The sequence below is a fragment of the Podarcis cretensis genome (assembly GCF_951804945.1).
Source record: "Podarcis cretensis genome assembly, chromosome: 13".
Taxonomy (NCBI): Eukaryota; Metazoa; Chordata; class Lepidosauria; order Squamata; family Lacertidae; genus Podarcis; species Podarcis cretensis.
Window position 1 is genome coordinate 17,895,424 of NC_137182.1, and position 19,120 is coordinate 17,914,543.

At 46.4% G+C, this 19,120-nt stretch overlaps 2 protein-coding genes across 4 annotated transcripts in view; both read left to right on the forward strand.

Moving 5' to 3' along the window:
• The first annotated feature begins 318 nt into the window (after positions 1–318).
• On the forward strand, positions 319–10,602 carry LOC307200678 (vomeronasal type-2 receptor 26-like). 2 transcript variants are annotated; one of them, XM_079949431.1, is made up of 6 exons: positions 327–905; positions 1,825–2,116; positions 4,262–5,119; positions 8,267–8,494; positions 9,241–9,367; positions 9,652–10,602. In XM_079949431.1, the coding sequence occupies exons 1-6, from the start codon at positions 691–693 to the stop codon at positions 10,545–10,547; spliced, it is 2,616 nt and encodes an 871-aa protein (XP_079805557.1). In that variant the 5' UTR covers positions 327–690; the 3' UTR covers positions 10,548–10,602. The 2 variants fall into 2 exon arrangements, with proteins under 2 accessions (XP_079805558.1, XP_079805557.1); XM_079949432.1 differs by lacking the exon at positions 8,267–8,494 and having other exon boundaries at positions 319–905.
• A 1,652-nt stretch (positions 10,603–12,254) lies between these two features.
• LOC307200654 (vomeronasal type-2 receptor 26-like) overlaps positions 12,255–19,120 on the forward strand; it is a 42,494-nt gene continuing 35,628 nt past the window's right edge. For both annotated transcript variants that reach the window (XM_079949363.1, XM_079949364.1), the window contains exons 1-3: positions 12,255–12,748; positions 13,668–13,959; positions 16,104–16,961. In XM_079949363.1, the coding sequence (XP_079805489.1) occupies positions 12,534–12,748; positions 13,668–13,959; positions 16,104–16,961 (1,365 nt within the window). In that variant the 5' untranslated portion in view covers positions 12,255–12,533. The remainder of the gene's footprint in view (positions 12,749–13,667; positions 13,960–16,103; positions 16,962–19,120) is intronic.

A 19,120-nucleotide genomic window follows, 5' to 3' on the forward strand; every position in this document is an offset into this window, starting at 1 on the left:
GCAAAAATGTGTTTCAATACTTCGAAATACTGTAAGATAGTCCCAAATGCATCTTGACATTGCCTTTGTTAGGAACATTCTTGCACACAGATATTTGCGGACAACACAGTGTGCTACCTAAAACTTGGCAAGAGGAGATTTACCGAGAAGTGAAGTTCACAACTGTTTGTTCTATTTCCTAAACCTTTGCTCAGCCATGAAACTTTGAGGATGGTCTGAGGAAGGCCACTATGGCACCATAAAGACATAGGTGTGAACTTGAATGGTTGTGGGGCAGGGGGGGTGACAGAGATGGCTTTTCATGAAACATCACAAAACATGTTTTCCTCCATTCTTCCGATCTTCCCAGCAATAACATCACCTAGTGATTATCTCATTGGTAATTATCACACATGTCATCACTGAATCTCCTTTGGATAAGGTCCTCATAGATTTCGAGAGAATACTAGTCAAAGTCTAGTAATAAAAAATCCCTTCCTGCCATTTCAAACAATGGGGAGGGCAGAGGAAGAGGCAGGATTTTCATTTTTCACTTGGAGAGTTGTAAGACAGTCTTTTAATCTGTGGATTGGTGGAATGACGTGGCATTTGTGTGAGGGCAAACGATTCTAGTGAGGTTGGTTCTGAAGCTAACAGGCATGTTCTCGATGGAAGTAAAGGTGTGTGACTAGAAGGAACATTTGCCTCAGTATGCTGCTGATTATTGTGTCCATTCTCTCCTTTCTGCCATGTGTGATGTGCAAGCATAACAAATGTTTCACCACCAATCATCTGCTCAGGATTCCACATGAATTCTATCAGCCTGGTGATTTTATAATTGGTGGACTTGCTTCTCATATCTTTGGCTCTTTTGCTAAAGAAGACTTCAGAGAAATCCTTATCACCCATCAAGTCCGTACTTTCTTGTAAGTAGTAATCAAGTACACATCAAGTAATCATTCGATTCTGATTCCCAAATGCTAACCATGCTTACTCAGAAACAAGCCCCCATGATTTCAGTGGGATTTCTTTTCCCTAGCGAAGGCAGAAATAAGAATTAGTTGCAAAACTGAGGAGTTAGCTTAGTGGAAGGGAAATGGTGATCTGAAACTGCTGGTAAGGTGAGACAGCCTCGTCTTGATTTCCCCCGTCACCTCACTCCTCTTCACAATTTTTTTTCCAGGTAGTGTTTAGTTAAGAGGGGCCAAGCTTTAGTCTTACTCAGGAATCTGACCTTCTAATGTGTGACCCCTTCCTGCAGTTGGAGACTAGAGTCATTCAGATGGCATGTTTATTTAGCATTCATCCAGGTTAGCTTGCATGGAAATTAGACCGCATTGGCTTTTTATTAATGGGGTAACGGGTGGCAACCAATTCAGTAGAAACTCTTTTAAGAGCAGCTGCACTACAGAATAGGAATAGGTTACCAAGGGGTAGGATGTTGGAGAAGAGGTGTGAACCCTTCCCTGGTCTAAATATTAAACCAAGCCGGAGAAGAGTTTCTGGTGAGGAATCTTAAAAGCTCATCTTGCTTTAAGAGCCCCATTTGTTCTCCTCTAAGCCAGGGTATGACAAACTCACATGGCACCCCAAATTGAAAATATGTCAAGTTGAAAATGTTTCACAGGTCTAGAAATGTTGGTTACTATCCTACCTCTCTCTCCTCATTTTCAAACGGATCTGAACCAACAAAGAGTTCTCTGCTAAGATTGATACAAAGCTCTTAAAGGGGGGGCATCCTAAGAAGCAGATAGTAGTGGAGGAGCAGCAACATGATAGTCTAGGAGCAATTTTCCAATGGCTTGCATATCTCTCAGTTATACACCATAAAATTATCCATTACAGTATTATGCCTAAGAACTATCAGCATATTCTGGCTTTGGTGTTTGCGGTCAAGGAGATCAATGAGAACCCCACGATCTTGCCTAATATCACCTTGGGATTCCACATCTATGACAGTTACACCAATAAAAGGATGACCTACCGGGCCATTCTGGACCTTATTTCTACGCATCCCAGATATGTACCCAACTACAGGTGCAGAATCGAAAAAAATCTGATGGCTGTCATTGGGGGACTTGACTTTGGAACATCCCTCTACATAGCAACCATATTGGGTGTCTACAAGATTCCCCAGGTAAAATACTGATTTGGGCTCTTTGCAGCTCACTTATTATTATCTTTCCTAACCAGTGTTCGGCGTTTCCGTGCGCTGCTCTGGTTCGCCAGAAGCGGCTTAGTCCTGCTGGCCACATGACCCGGAAGCTGTACACCGGCTCCCTTGGCCTCTAAAGCGAGATGAGCGCCGCAACCCCAGAGTTGGTCATGACTGGACCTAATGGTCAGAGGTCCTTTTACCCTTTACCTTTAACCAGTGTTCACCCAGTGTTCGCCATAGCTCAGCGCAGGCACCTCTCAGTTGGGCACCATTGCCATTCTATGAGAACATAGTTCAGAAGTTCATGGTGGGCTCCAGCACCTCTTTTTCTAGAAAAATAGCACTGGGTTTTAAAGACGTAATTTAATAGTACGTCACTTTAGGAGGATTTCTATATTTAAAGGATTTAGATATAAAAAAATATAAATAGCTAAAATATTTTTTTTTTATAAGTTCACCTTGTATCTGAAAGAAAACATTATTGGTGCCTGGTGAGCAACAAATGGGTTGCTGTGACCAAAAGGTTGTCTCTGATGTCACCTTTTACACTTTCCATGAGGAGGAAAGAGAGAATAGCCTGTCGACATGCAGAGGGCCGGGAGGCCAGCTGGCTAGCCCTGGCTGGGCCATCTCCTTTCAGTGGCCCGGTGCGAATACCATCGCCTCTGCTCTGACATAAATCAGTGACTTGGGATTCACAGCTAGGGCACACTATCAGCAGATCGAACTGTGCACATGGAATAGGTCTGAGGCTTGTGGAAGCATACTACAACTAAAGATTTATTAATCATAAATCAGGACAAAGAAACATGTCATCTCTCTCTCTTATGTTGTCTCAGAGAGAACAGCAAAAGCAAATGCAATACACACAATGGAAGTTCCCAGCATACTGTGCTGGAATGTAAACAGACATGTCTGTTCCATAAGGTGGAATGAAAATGTCAACATAACCTCTGCCAGGGCCGTCCCTACCATAGTATCAAGTGAACAACCATATCAGGCCGTTTGTGATGGCCTGGGATTCGGACTTGGAGGCTGAACCCGAGGAATCCCAGCCTGCACAGGATCCCCCGCCTCCAGAACCAGCTGAGCCAGGGCTGAGGCTTCAGCCTGAAGGGTCCTCACCTGTGCTGTATTCTCAGGTGCAGGTACCAGCTGAGTCTGCTCTGGCTCCTCAGGTGATGGAGGACCCATTGCCTGCAGGTGCTCCACTCTCAGCCCTGTCAGGGAAAGCTGAGGTGGCCTCTGGGTCTGGTCACCCTCCAGCCTCTCCTGAGCTGCAGAGGCTCAGGGCAGAGAGGTGGAGGGAACTAAGTTCACGCAGGAGGAGTGCTTGCCTCCAGGCCAGGAGAGGCGAGTCACCTGTGGACCAGGGGGGCCCTATGCCTCGGGGCAGATAAAAGCCAGCCAGCCCCAGTCCAAAGTTGTGGGAGCAACATTGTTGGTAGCTAGTTCCTGCCTGCATCCTGTCCTGCTTGTCTGCCAGAGCTCCTGACCTCACCTGACTCCCTGCCTTGGACCCAGCTTCAGCTTTGACGGACTGCCTCCATACTGCAGCCTCGACCTCGGACTGGACTCGGACCTCGCCTCACGGTTAACCCACAGGACCAGCACACCGTTCTTCTTAAATCAGTGCTAGGGGCTGGGTTCCCACATGTGTGAGCTTTTAGGGGGCACATGTCGATGGTAGTTGGGGCAAGAGACATCCCTCTAGTTCTGCAGGCTGCACTTCAGCCATGCAAACGCCAGATGTTTCCAAATCAACCTCTCTCTATCCAGGCAAGCAAGAGGCAGTATTACTGTTGAGAGACACATACTAGCCAAGTATCTGAACTTGAAGGGTGTGTGGCACAGGATGAGTGAGACATGTGTCCTGGGGACAAGCTCTGTAGAGTATCCCGAGAGCAGCATAAGGCCCTGGGTGTGAGGTTACTCATCCTTCTACAATCCAGTGTCTATGACTTTTTCTTGGATGTTGGAGCTATGTATGCAACACAGCCTCTCCTGGTCTCTGTCTTGGGAAATGCAGTTTTCTCTCCCACTCTTTTTGACAGAACAGACACCACATATGAGTTCCTTCTACTACATCCATGAACCAATTTATATTTCTTCATTTCCTTTCAGCTCAGTTATGGCTCCTTTGCTCCACAGAACATGGATCAAAGCCGACACACTCCCTTCTACCGGATGGTGCCCAGCGATGACCATCAGTACACTGGGATTGTTGAGCTACTTGTTCACTTTTCATGGACGTGGGTAGGATTACTTGTGGCCAATAATGAGAGTGGAGAGAAGTGTATGCAGACGCTGCAACCTCTGCTTTCCAGGAAACATATTTGCTCAGCCTTCTTAGAGAGAACTCCCCAAGCTAGTTATGAGTATAATAACGTTCATTTACTGTATCTCCAAGTGAATCAAGTGATTGTGAGGAGCAAAGCCAGTGCTGTTATTTTCTGTGGGAATTCTGCATCCATACTTGTGTTACAACCAATGTTAGCACAATGTGAAAGGGAAAATGTGGCTGGGACACCTATGAGGAAAGTGTGGATTCTGACTGCTCAGCTCGATTTCATAGGAATCACTTATCCAAAAAGATGGGATATGCAAGCCCTCCAAGGTTCCATCTCCTTTACAGTTCATTCCAATGAGGTGCAAAGATTCAGAGCCTTTCTTCAGCTCCTAAACCCCTTTGAGGAAAATGGAGATGGTTTTCTCAAGCAGTTCTGGACCCTGGTTTTTCGCTGTTTATTTCCAAACTCCAACACGGAGGAGAAGCCCAGTGGAAGCTGCACTGGAGAGGAGAAGCTGGAGGATCTCCCTTCATCTGATTTTGAGATGAGCATGACTGCCCACAGCTACAGTGTCTATAATGCTGTCTATGCCATGGCACATGCTTTACATAACACATTGTTGCACAGGTCCAAACAGAGGGCAGCGATGGAAGGAGAGATGCAGGAGCTACCAAAACTGCAAGCTTGGCAGGTGCTGGTTACCATTTGACATGGGCAGGATCATGATGTCCAGGGGTATGTGCAACAGTGCCCTGAAAATTAGTATAGATAACCATATAGCATTTCTCTCATTCAACTTCAGTCTCTTCTATTATTAATTCCTTCCTTCTCTGCAATAAACGCTCAGTGTGGCTCTTTTGCATTTTCCCTATAGAGAATTTGAGAAATAAATTTGATGGTTTTTCCAAGACACAATATATTGGAAGTGACTGTCAATTCAATTTCCTTTATTCAACCGATAGTCAGAAATAAAACACAATACAGAATTATAAACTAAAACATCATAGGGGTACATAAATAAGGTAGGGCCACAGTACTAAACCTCTCACAGATAACCCACATCAAGGCATTCAGTTATACATTTCTGACACTTGAGTGCCAGGAAAAGGAATTTAGCCACTGACAAAGTTGTTTTCCCAGAAGACTTATTTAGCAGATATGCTGTCTGCTTTCCTCTTTGTTGGGGACTGAGCTGGGGTAAATATGGGGTTATAAGATACTGTCTTAAATCGTTGTAGAAGGGACAGCTCAGTAAAATGTGCTCTGTGGATTCTACCTCACCCAACGCACAATGGCATAATCTCTGGTCATATGGGACTCCTCCATATCTTCCCTTCAGAACCGCCGAGTCAAGAACATTCAGCCTAGCCGCGGTAAATAGTCTGCGGTATTCCACGTAGTGGATATCCGCCAGGTAGTGAGCTGGAGCAGCTCGGTACATCTGCTCCCCCAGAAACAACCCAGGTTTCACACGGGCCATGTCCTCCTGTCTGGCAATATCCCTCAATCTTTGGGCGATCACCGCCTTTGCGTGGCTATACGTCATGGACTCTATATAAAGGGAGGACAACCCGCACTTCTGCACTTCCTCCACTATCTCCCCTTCCCATGGAGATTTAAAGTTATCCCTCAGAATCAAGGGGGCCAAACCCACCGGTCTGAAACAGAGCTTAAGCCATAGCCATAACTTCGCTTTCAGGGCCACATACCTAAAGGCTTGACAACCAGTTTCCAATCTCATGATCGCACCTGCCACGGAGGGGGGGATCCTGAGTATGGCCCTGAGGAATTGGGTTTGGATAGATTCCAATTTTTCAAAGTCCCTACGTGAGCCCAAGGCAATGCCCACCAGTAGAAGAGGGAGGACTTTCATTTTAAAGAGTCGCAAGGCAACTTTAACAGTTTGTGCCTGTTTCTTGGAGTACAGGGTTCTAATCACCAAGGCTATACTGATGGAGCCGCTCCAGATCCAGGGCGCCCCCTGTTTTTATGCGGGGAGCGGTCATTCTCTATTCACCGCTATTACTCTCCTTAGGTTCTTTCTCCTGAGCTGAGTGGCAAGCTAAGGACTCATTAACACCTGCTACGACAAATACTAAGAGATTCTTCTAGAGTTCACTCCTTGGGCTACCTCATTTGTGTGTGGGCCAAGACACAGAAAATTGGTAGTATATGGGAAGTGACTGTCTAAGTCAGGCTTCCTCAACCTTGGCCCTCCATATGTTTTTGGCCTAGAACTCCCATGATCCCTAGCTAGCAGGACCAGTGGTCAGGGATGATGGGAACTGTAGTCTCAAAACATCTGGAGGGCCGAGGTTGTGGGCGAGTCCCATCTCTCCTCCTTGCCCATGGTGTCTGCCAGAACTGCAAAGCCATTGCAGACAGGGATTTGAAAAGGGAAGATATCATTTGCCAGGAAATAGACCTCATTCTCTGATCGTTTATGTCGGAATTAAACACTAGTTCCTATTTACAGAGTTATGTGGAAGAGAGCGTGGGTTGTTTGACCCTTTAAGTAGTTCCCTTTCCCCTCCTATAAAAACTATGCAATGGACTCTCTTTTATATTTTAAATAGAGAATAACTTTTACTCAGTGTACTTGCACGGGTTAGATTAAATATACCAGACAGGCAGGTGTTCCTTATGTTACCAATACATCTTACATAGATTTGAATCTAAGACAAAAACTGCTACAGACTGACTAACTCTGAGACAGGGAGCAGCGTAACAAAACATAACTGCTGCTCTATTGAGACTGTTCATAACTGCCATAATTGTACCAACTGAAATAATGATGTCTCGCAGAGGACATCACAGAGTTCTCTAGCCCTTGTGAGCATTAAGCTTTCATCTCACAGTTTAGGGGCTGGGGGAGTGAGGTCCACCATTGCTCTTTCCCTTTTACAAACTCTCATCCCCTTACGCTGCTATTGGGGGCCTTTAAGACACTTATTGGTTAGTTGGAAAAGTCCTACCAAGCCAGCAATTCCGGTGGCTTCTCCAATTGCTCTGTGGTTCTTCCGACCAGGGAGAGGGGAGGGAGGAGAGAGTTGTAGCCACCAGTTTTTCTTGTAGTGAAGTGGGCAACAATGAATTCAGTGCCTTTGATGATGAATTTGTTGTGCAAGACAGTCCAGAGTGGAATGGCAAGATGTTATTGAGACTTTTTTGGGCTACTGATAGATAGATAGATAGATAGATTCTTTATTGTCATTACACAAGTGCAACATTGCACAAGTGCAACGAAATTGGATGCCATCCCTTAAAAACAACAAAAGCAAAACAACAACAACAACCAAACAAACCACATTCCAGCCACACCCACACCCACACCCATCAAACTCCCAGGTCACACTATCGAGTTACAGCATTTAAAAAGGCCACAGCTCTTGGATAGAAACTATTTTTCAGTCTATTTGTCCTTGACTTGATGTTTCTATATCTCCTGCCAGAAGGCAGTAGTGCAAACAGACTGTATCCCGGGTGAGATGCATCCTGCAGGATGTTGTTTGCTTTCCTAAGACAACGGGAACCGTACAGTTCTTCCAAAGATGGGAGAGGATGACCAATAATCCTTTGGGCTGTGGTTATGACCTTCTGCAATCAAAAGCTTCCACCCTGTGGCTTCAGCCCTTGTCATTGTTTCTTGTCCAGCAGGGAACTATGTGCTTTAGCTTATTTAAAAGGTGTATAAACCACCCTTCAAAAGATTTAAAGCTCTAGTCTGAGCTTTAAAATCCCTGTCATTTACAGGCAGACTATCTGCCCCAAACTGAGTTCAGTAAGGAGGGACATTCGGGCTTTAATTCAGTGCTCCTTTGTTTCCCTTTCAATGCAGCTTCACCCCTTTCTTAGGAGTGTCTCATTTAACAACAGTGCTGGAGAAAAAGTATCTTTTGGTGAAAACAGGGAATTAGAAACGGGATTTGATATTACGAACTTGGTCACTTTCCCAAATAACTCCTATGTGAGAATCAAGGTTGGGAGGATAGATCTGGAGGCTCCCCCAGGAAAGCAATTTTCCATTCATGAGGACCAAATGGTGTGGCATAAAAGTTTTCTCCAGGTGAGGAATGACAGCAATGTCCATGAGATGTGTGTAAACAAAGTATTATTGCATTGCAGATCATGAGTCAGTGTGTTCCTATCAAAGTGTGGTACATATCTTGAAGCACATGAGGAACATGGAATCCTTATTTTGCTTTTTTATTTTTTTATTTTTTTCGGACCCGTTACCCAGTATGTTTTCCAGGTCTTCATACTACACCCCTGATTGCTCCTTGTCTTTGGCAGGAAGATATGAAGGAAGCTTCTAAAAGGAGTCAGCTGAAGCCTCTTTTCAGTTGGGAAATGTGATAATAACACAATGTTCCAAATCCCAGAGAGGCTTCTAAGCATGTTCAGACATGTGTGCTAGACTGCTCCTTACACCCCCCTACTCAGCACAGGAAGATCAGAGGCGGAACAAGTACAGCAAGGATGTCTCTGGACATTGGGTACAGGGCTGGTGATATTCACCCACTCCTAAATCTGAGCCCCCGTGCATTTTTTGTAGTGCCTGAAGAAGGCTCAAAAGAAAGCCATTTTAAGCACCTCCCCATCCCCCAATTGTGGATAGTGGTATTTTTCACCCTGAGCTGGTTCTAAGGAGATCATTCGCACCTCTTAGTCAATACTAAAATCCCACTGCGCATACAATAGTGAGAATTCTTGGAATGTCATGCGTTCCTAATTGTAGCTGAGATAATGGGAGGCAAAGATCCTATACAGCTATATGTGCTAAACTGTTCCCACGCTTATTCCAATGGACAGGTTCCACCCCATTCTGTGTGTAGCCCAAGTTGCCCTCCTGGATCCAGAAAGAAAAAGAAGGAGGGGGAGAAATTCTGCTGCTATGATTGTGCTCCATGTCCCCAAGGAAGGATTGCTTCCCAGAAGGGTAAGAGACACAACTCTCCCCCTCCCCCCCTCACACACTACAGTGGCCAGGCCATCCCAATCCAAATATCTCCACAGTTGACATATCAGATGAGGATGGTAAGAGGCACCAGTAGCTACACATGCTAGTTGGCTTGGGGTTGAAACACATTGCATTGTATCTGGTTTGTTGGGAAATACCTAAGATATTTCCGATTTCATCCTAAGAGGTCCATATTGGTGGAATTTGTAGTTGCTCTTTAAGACATGATGAGTCTGCATCTAATCTTTTCTTTTTTACCTCAGACATGAATGACTGTACTGGATGCTCAGAAGATCACTACCCAAACAAGGACCAAACACAATGCATTCCAAAGACAATCAGCTTCCTGACTTTTGGAGAACCACTTGGGATGTGCATATCATTCCTCTCTCTCCTTTTCTTTCTGCTCACACTTTTGGTCTTAGTAATCTTTGCTAAGCATCAAGACACACCCCTCGTCAGGGCCAACAATCGAGATCTGACCTACACTCTCCTCATGTCTCTCCTCCTTTGCTTTCTCTGCCCCTTCATCTTCCTCAGCCAACCAGAAAGAGTGAGCTGCCTGCTCCGACAAATGACTTTTGGTGTCGTTTTCACTGTGACTGTTTCTTGTGTGTTGGCTAAAACCGTCACCGTTGTTCTGGCATTCATGGCCACCAAACCAGGATCCAGAATGAGGAAATGGGTGGGGAAAAGACTGGCAAGCGCCATTGTGTTGACTTGTACTATTATCCAAGCTGGTATTTGCACTGTGTGGCTGGGAACCTCTCCCCCATTTCCTCATTTTGACAAGTATTATCTGACGGGAGAAATCATTCTGGAATGTAATGAAGGGTCAGCTGCCATGTTTTACTGTGTCCTGGGCTACATGGGCTTCCTGGCCATTGTCAGCTTTGCTGTAGCATTTTTAGCCAGGAAACTGCCTGATAGCTTTAATGAAGCCAAATTTATCACCTTCAGCATGCTGTTGTTTTGTAGTGTTTGGATCTCCTTTGTTCCAGTGTACCTGAGCACCAAGGGAAAACACATGGTGGCTGTGGAGATCTTCTCCATCTTGGCCTCCAGTGCTGGCTTAATGGGTTCCATCTTTGCTCCCAAATGCTACATTATTATGCTGAGGCCTGACCAGAACACCAGAGGGCAATTAATTAGAAACTGAATGAGAGCGAAAAATAATAATTTTACAGGTGTGGCATTTAAAACCAACCAACCAACCAACCAACCAACCAACCAACCAACCTTTTTGTGTTCCCTTTTTGGTGGTGTTGCTTAATGGATGATACTTCACAAATGGTACCAGAACATTCATTTCCTTTCACAGAACACCTCAGGTTGTAGTCTTACAATTACTTGCGAATTATCTCCACTGAAATTAATGAAATTCACTATGTGTATATAGGATTACAGTTTTAATAAAATATTCTAGTATGCAATGGAAGCAATCACATACAAAAGAAGATGGCGTAAAGCAAGTCCAGCATAAGATATACAAGTGTAAACTACTCCAGACGCAAGCCCAATTCAGCAGCAGCACTATTGTGGCCTGAACAGGCCTAACTCGGCAAGAGAGAACAAACCTCTAAAATATTGTTGGAGTTATAACATCCCATTTGGCAGCTTAACTTACTCTGCTTTGCCAAGTTACATGATGAAATGGACAGGACAGTTATTTACTTATTTAGCCTATCTCCCTCTACAGTGGTACCTCGGGTTACATACGCTTCAGGTTACATACGCTTCAGGTTACAGACTCCACGAACCCAGAAATATTACCTCGGGTTAAGAACTTTGCTTCAAAATGAGAACAGAAATTGTGCTCTGGCGGCGCAGCAGCAGCAGGAGGCCCCATTAGCTAAAGTGGTGCTTCAGGTGAAGAACAGTTTCAGATTAAGAACAGACCTCCGGAATGAATTAAGTACTTAACCCAAGCTCCACTGTACTCTGGTTCTATTCCTGCACCTCTTCTTGGAACACCCCCTTTCCAGGTTTTATACTGGCTTAAAAATTATTGGACATGGCTCAGCTGGCTGGGTTCTGGCTGAGCAAGGATGTGGAAAATTTGCTGGCATATCTGTAGCTGAGCTGATGATGAGAGAGTTACACTAGCATAGCTTGGCTGCAGCAGGGATCTCCCAGCTCAGCCAGAGACCCACTAGACAGTGGCGTAGCAAGGGGTGTGTGTGTCCTGGGGGCTGTTGCCCCAGGCACACAATCGGGGAGGGGAGCGAAATAGGCACCGCCTGCAGAGATCCCTGTCGCACCTTGCCTGGCTCCAGCAGCGATAAATACCATGGAATGGACATTGCTAATGCACATATCAAGTTTAGCTTTGTGCCCATGTGGTGCAGTGGTTAGAATATTGCACTTAGAACAAGAAGACATGTGTTCATAGCCTTGCTAAAAGGGCCCCAACCAATACGATGTAATAGAACAAAAAAGCCAAGTCAATGGCTATGCAAAAATGTGTTTCAATACTTCGAAATACTGTAAGATAGTCCCAAATGCATCTTGACATTGCCTTTGTTAGGAACATTCTTGCACACAGATATTTGCGGACAACACAGTGTGCTACCTAAAACTTGGCAAGAGGAGATTTACCGAGAAGTGAAGTTCACAACTGTTTGTTCTATTTCCTAAACCTTTGCTCAGCCATGAAACTTTGAGGATGGTCTGAGGAAGGCCACTATGGCACCATAAAGACATAGGTGTGAACTTGAATGGTTGTGGGGCAGGGGGGGTGACAGAGATGGCTTTTCATGAAACATCACAAAACATGTTTTCCTCCATTCTTCCGATCTTCCCAGCAATAACATCACCTAGTGATTATCTCATTGGTAATTATCACACATGTCATCACTGAATCTCCTTTGGATAAGGTCCTCATAGATTTCGAGAGAATACTAGTCAAAGTCTAGTAATAAAAAATCCCTTCCTGCCATTTCAAACAATGGGGAGGGCAGAGGAAGAGGCAGGATTTTCATTTTTCACTTGGAGAGTTGTAAGACAGTCTTTTAATCTGTGGATTGGTGGAATGACGTGGCATTTGTGTGAGGGCAAACGATTCTAGTGAGGTTGGTTCTGAAGCTAACAGGCATGTTCTCGATGGAAGTAAAGGTGTGTGACTAGAAGGAACATTTGCCTCAGTATGCTGCTGATTATTGTGTCCATTCTCTCCTTTCTGCCATGTGTGATGTGCAAGCATAACAAATGTTTCACCACCAATCATCTGCTCAGGATTCCACATGAATTCTATCAGCCTGGTGATTTTATAATTGGTGGACTTGCTTCTCATATCTTTGGCTCTTTTGCTAAAGAAGACTTCAGAGAAATCCTTATCACCCATCAAGTCCGTACTTTCTTGTAAGTAGTAATCAAGTACACATCAAGTAATCATTCGATTCTGATTCCCAAATGCTAACCATGCTTACTCAGAAACAAGCCCCCATGATTTCAGTGGGATTTCTTTTCCCTAGCGAAGGCAGAAATAAGAATTAGTTGCAAAACTGAGGAGTTAGCTTAGTGGAAGGGAAATGGTGATCTGAAACTGCTGGTAAGGTGAGACAGCCTCGTCTTGATTTCCCCCGTCACCTCACTCCTCTTCACAATTTTTTTTCCAGGTAGTGTTTAGTTAAGAGGGGCCAAGCTTTAGTCTTACTCAGGAATCTGACCTTCTAATGTGTGACCCCTTCCTGCAGTTGGAGACTAGAGTCATTCAGATGGCATGTTTATTTAGCATTCATCCAGGTTAGCTTGCATGGAAATTAGACCGCATTGGCTTTTTATTAATGGGGTAACGGGTGGCAACCAATTCAGTAGAAACTCTTTTAAGAGCAGCTGCACTACAGAATAGGAATAGGTTACCAAGGGGTAGGATGTTGGAGAAGAGGTGTGAACCCTTCCCTGGTCTAAATATTAAACCAAGCCGGAGAAGAGTTTCTGGTGAGGAATCTTAAAAGCTCATCTTGCTTTAAGAGCCCCATTTGTTCTCCTCTAAGCCAGGGTATGACAAACTCACATGGCACCCCAAATTGAAAATATGTCAAGTTGAAAATGTTTCACAGGTCTAGAAATGTTGGTTACTATCCTACCTCTCTCTCCTCATTTTCAAACGGATCTGAACCAACAAAGAGTTCTCTGCTAAGATTGATACAAAGCTCTTAAAGGGGGGGCATCCTAAGAAGCAGATAGTAGTGGAGGAGCAGCAACATGATAGTCTAGGAGCAATTTTCCAATGGCTTGCATATCTCTCAGTTATACACCATAAAATTATCCATTACAGTATTATGCCTAAGAACTATCAGCATATTCTGGCTTTGGTGTTTGCGGTCAAGGAGATCAATGAGAACCCCACGATCTTGCCTAATATCACCTTGGGATTCCACATCTATGACAGTTACACCAATAAAAGGATGACCTACCGAGCCATTCTGGACCTTATTTCTACACATCCCAGATATGTACCCAACTACAGGTGCAGAATTGAAAAAAATCTGATGGCTGTCATTGGGGGACTTGACTTTGGAACATCCCTCTACATAGCAACCATATTGGGTGTCTACAAGATTCCCCAGGTAAAATACTGATTTGGGCTCTTTGCAGCTCACTTATTATTATCTTTCCTAACCAGTGTTCGGCGTTTCCGTGCGCTGCTCTGGTTCGCCAGAAGCGGCTTAGTTCTGCTGGCCACATGACCCGGAAGCTGTACACTGGCTCCCTTGGCCTATAAAGCGAGATGAGCGCCGCAACCCCAGAGTTGGTCATGACTGCACCTAATGGTCAGAGGTCCTTTTACCCTTTACCTTTAACCAGTGTTCACCCAGTGTTCGCCATAGCTCAGCGCAGGCACCTCTCAGTTGGGCACCATTGCCATTCTATGAGAACATAGTTCAGAAGTTCATGGTGGGCTCCAGCACCTCTTTTTCTAGAAAAATAGCACTGGGTTTTAAAGACGTAATTTAATAGTACGTCACTTTAGGAGGATTTCTATATTTAAAGGATTTAGATATAAAAAAATATAAATAGCTAAAATATTTTTTTTTATAAGTTCACCTTGTATCTGAAAGAAAACATTATTGGTGCCTGGTGAGCAACAAATGGGTTGCTGTGACCAAAAGGTTGTCTCTGATGTCACCTTTTACACTTTCCATGAGGAGGAAAGAGAGAATAGCCTGTCGACATGCAGAGGGCCGGGAGGCCAGCTGGCTAGCCCTGGCTGGGCCATCTCCTTTCAGTGGCCCGGTGCGAATACCATCGCCTCTGCTCTGACATAAATCAGTGACCTGGGATTCACAGCTAGGGCACACTATCAGCAGATCGAACTGTGCACATGGAATAGGTCTGAGGCTTGTGGAAGCATACTACAACTAAAGATTTATTAATCATAAATCAGGACAAAGAAACATGTCATCTCTCTCTCTTATGTTGTCTCAGAGAGAACAGCAAAAGCAAATGCAATACACACAATGGAAGTTCCCAGCATACTGTGCTGGAATGTAAACAGACATGTCTGTTCCATAAGGTGAAATGAAAATGTCAACATAACCTCTGCCAGGGCCGTCCCTACCATAGTATCAAGTGAACAACCATATCAGGCCGTTTGTGATGGCCTGGGATTCGGACTTGGAGGCTGAACCCGAGGAATCCCAGCCTGCACAGGATTCCCCGCCTCCAGAACCAGCTGAGCCAGGGCTGAGGCTTCAGCCTGAAGGGTCCTCACCTGTGCTGTATTCTCAGGTGCAGGTACCAGCTGAGTCTGCTCTGGCTCCTCAGGTGATGGAGGACCCATTGCCTGCAGGTGCTCCACTCTCAGCCCTGTCAGGGGAAGCTGAGGTGGCCTCTGGGTCTGGTCACCCTCCAGCCTCTCCTGAGCTGCAGAGGCTCAGGGCAGAGAGGTGGAGGGAACTAAGTTCACGCAGGAGGAGTGCTTGCCTCCAGGCCAGGAGAGGCGAGTCACCTGTGGACCAGGGGGGCCCTATGCCTCGGGGCAGATAAAAGCCAGCCAGCCCCAGTCCAAAGTTGTGGGAGCAACATTGTTGGTAGCTAGTTCCTGCCTGCATCCTGTCCTGCTTGTCTGCCAGAGCTCCTGACCTCACCTGATTCCCTGCCTTGGACCCAGCTTCAGCTTTGACGGACTGCCTCCATACTGCAGCCTCGACCTCGGACTGGACTCGGACCTCGCCTCACGGTTAACCCACAGGACCAGCACACCGTTCTTCTTAAATCAGTGCTAGGGGCTGGGTTCCCACATGTGTGAGCTTTTAGGGGGCACATGTCAATGGTAGTTGGGGCAAGAGACATCCCTCTAGTTCTGTAGGCTGCACTTCAGCCATGCAAACGCCAGATGTTTCCAAATCAACCTCTCTCTATCCAGGCAAGCAAGAGGCAGTATTACTGTTGAGAGACACATACTAGCCAAGTATCTGAACTTGAAGGGTGTGTGGCACAGGATGAGTGAGACATGTGTCCTGGGGACAAGCTCTGTAGAGTATCCCGAGAGCAGCATAAGGCCCTGGGTGTGAGGTTACTCATCCTTCTACAATCCAGTGTCTATGACTTTTTCTTGGATGTTGGAGCTATGTATGCAACACAGCCTCTCCTGGTCTCTGTCTTGGGAAATGCAGTTTTCTCTCCCACTCTTTTTGACAGAACAGACACCACATATGAGTTCCTTCTACTACATCCATGAACCAATTTATATTTCTTCATTTCCTTTCAGCTCAGTTATGGCTCCTTTGCTCCACAGAACACAGATCAAAGCCGACACACTCCCTTCTACCGGATGGTGCCCAGCGATGACCATCAGTACACTGGGATTGTTGAGTTACTTGTCCACTTTTCATGGACGTGGGTAGGATTATTTGCGGCCAATAATGAGAGTGGAGAGAAGTGTATGCAGACGCTGCAACCTCTGCTTTCCAGGAAACATATTTGCTTAGCCTTCTTAGAGAGAACTCCCCAAACTAGTTATGAGCATAATAACATTCATTTACTGTACCTCCAAGTGAATCAAGTGATTGTGAAGAGCAAAGCCGGTGTTGTTATTTCCTGCGGGAATTCTGCATCCATACTTGCCTTACAAACAATGTTAGCACAATGGGAAAGAGAAAATGTGGCTGGGACACCTATGAGGAAAGTGTGGATTCTGACTGCTCAGCTTGATTTCATAGGAACCACTTATCCAACAAGATGGGATATGCAAGTCTTCCAAGGTTCCATCTCCTTTACAGTTCATTCCGATGAGGTGCAAAGATTCAGAGCCTTTCTTCAGTTCCTAAACCCCTTTGAGGAAAATGGAGATGACTTTCTCAAGCAGTTCTGGACCTTGGTTTTTCATTGTTTATTTCCAAACTCCAACATGGAGGAGAAGCCCAGTGGAACCTGCACCGGAGAGGAGAAGCTGGAGGAGCTCCCTTCATCTGATTTTGAGATGAGCATGACTGGCCACAGCTACAGTGTCTATAATGCTGTCTATGCCATGGCACATGCTTTACATAACACATTGTTGCACAGGTCCAAGCAGAGGGCAGCGATGGAAGGAGAGATGCAGGAGCTACCAAAACTGCAAGCTTGGCAGGTACTGACTACCATTTGAAATGGGCAGGATCATGATGTCCAGGGGTATGTGCAACAGTGCCCTGAAAATTAGTATAGATAACTGTTAGGGGTTCAGGAGCAGAGGCACAGGGAGGAGAGGAGATGGAGAGCGAGGGGGAGGAATCCGAGGGGAGCATAGGAGAAGAGGACAGTGAACCGAGGGATTCCATGAGCCTCTCCAGCGAATCGGAAGATTCACAGAATGGGGCGCCAGTGGCCAGGGGTAGGGGGTTCCCAAGGGGAACGTCCCAGGAGCAAGGGGACAGCAGGGACTCCCAGAGCAGTAGTTGGAAATCAGGACCAGCTTCCCCACCAGAGCAGAGTGGGGGGGGGAAGAGTCCCAAGGATCAGGGCCAGTGCATTCCCCACCAGGGAGAGAAGATAAGGCAGGGCGGACCACACCTCCATCGGAGAGTCAGACAACGGAGGGGAGGTCAGATCCGGCCAGTGTACCAGAAGAGGGAAGCAGTGACAGAAGTAGTGTAACGGTCAGGAGGAAGGTCACTGGGTTGGCGCGAGAGGCAAGTTCAAATGTACAGGAGCGTGGGACAGCAGAGAATGAGGATTGGGAACCGGGTCCTAAAGCCCGCCGGAGGGAGGGGGAGGAGCTAAGCGACTCAGCGTCGGAAGAGTCCAGAAAGGGCAATGCCCCAGCGGGCAGGAGGACCCAGAGGAGGAGAGAGCACCGTAAAAGGTGGAGCCGGGCTAGGATCTTAAACTGGTGTCATAGGGGAGGAGACTCAGACGGTACTTCGCCGGTCTAGGCTTTAAGACGTAGAGCTGCGCGCTACGGCTTTGAAATGGAAACTGAACCTCAATAAAGACTTTTGTACATAACTACAGCCTAGCGTTGGTCCTCTGTGAGCTGGGACCTAGAGGCAGCTTTGACAGTAAGTACCGTCTCTCCAAAAACCTCGCAACGTGAGGGGACGCAGCGAGGGGCGAAGATTGGTACTTCGCGAGCTCACGAAAGCAGCACAAGATGACTACCGAAGAACAACTGGCAGCCCTGCAAAACACAGTGACACAACTTAACGCAGAAATACTAGCGGCCAGGAGGAGAGAAGAGGAATCAGATGCTGTCTGCAAGGATCTGCAAGCCAGGTTGGAAATGTTGACTAAACAGGGGCTACCGGGAGCCAGACCAGAGGGGATTGGGCTCGGGAAGAGAGGAGGGAGCCTTGTGTCTCATTTCGATGGGAGTCTGCAGCAATATCCTAACTTCAGAGCAGACGTGGTTTTTGCGCTAAAGTTACTGGAGAAGGACTTTAGAGATGAGCAGGAGAAAGTAGGCTTCATACTAACGCATCTCCATGGAGAAGCTAAAGCGTGGTTGCGCAATCTGTGGAGAGATAATGATCCAGCCCTCCAAAACGCAAAAGCCTTCATTAAGGCAATGGATGCTTGTTTTTTATCAACGATAGATGTAGATGTCGCTCGAAGAGAGATTCATGGTTTGAAACAAGGCAGAGCCACTGTGAGGCAATATCACTCCCGCTTTTTTGCATTGGTCAACGCGCTGGGATGGGAAAAAGATTCAGCGGACGTCAGGGACCTGTTCTGGGAGGGGCTGAACGGGGCTGTGAAAGACGAAATCGCAAGGGGGGAGAGACCCCAGAGCACTCAAGAAGTGGTCCAGAGAGCGCTAACGATTGGTGTGTGTCTGGAGGAACGTCCCTGCAGCAAAGACGAAGGGCGTTGGGGACGCACACCAGCAAGAGCACCTCCTTTCTTTCCCAGGGACTCAGCGTGAGCTCAATCCACGCCTCCACTGGGAGGGGGAGAGGAGCCGATGGAGATAGGTGGTGCCAAGGCTCAGTCAGCAACCAGAGCCCCAACACCGGGAGCAGCCAAAGTGAAGCCTCCTAGAGGGAACAGGAAGTGTTACATCTGCCACAGTGCTCAGCATATGGCAAAAGAGTGCCCCCAGAGGCTCCTCAAGCAAACTGCAGCCTCAGCAACAGTAACAGAAGCAGTTCAGCAGAGAGAACCACAGCAGGGAAACGACGAAGTCTGGCTGGAAGCAGAGCCACTGGGGCCCAGCCAGACGAGTCAGTGAAGCAGTCCCCAGGCATCTTACAGCCCACAGACCCCCTCCCGCCCAAACCAGTGGTGCAGCTCACCGCAGCCCTCCAGCTT

Bases quoted from the DNA above. Each gene is read 5' to 3' on its own strand.
- LOC307200678 (XM_079949431.1), top strand. From the start codon at position 691: ATGCTGCTGATTATTGTGTCCATTCTCTCCTTTCTGCCATGTGTGATG. The intron at 2,117-4,261 runs GTAAAATACTGA...ATTTCCTTTCAG, and splicing joins GTGTCTACAAGATTCCCCAG to CTCAGTTATGGCTCCTTTGC. The intron at 8,495-9,240 runs GTGAGGAATGAC...TCCAATGGACAG, and splicing joins GGCATAAAAGTTTTCTCCAG to GTTCCACCCCATTCTGTGTG.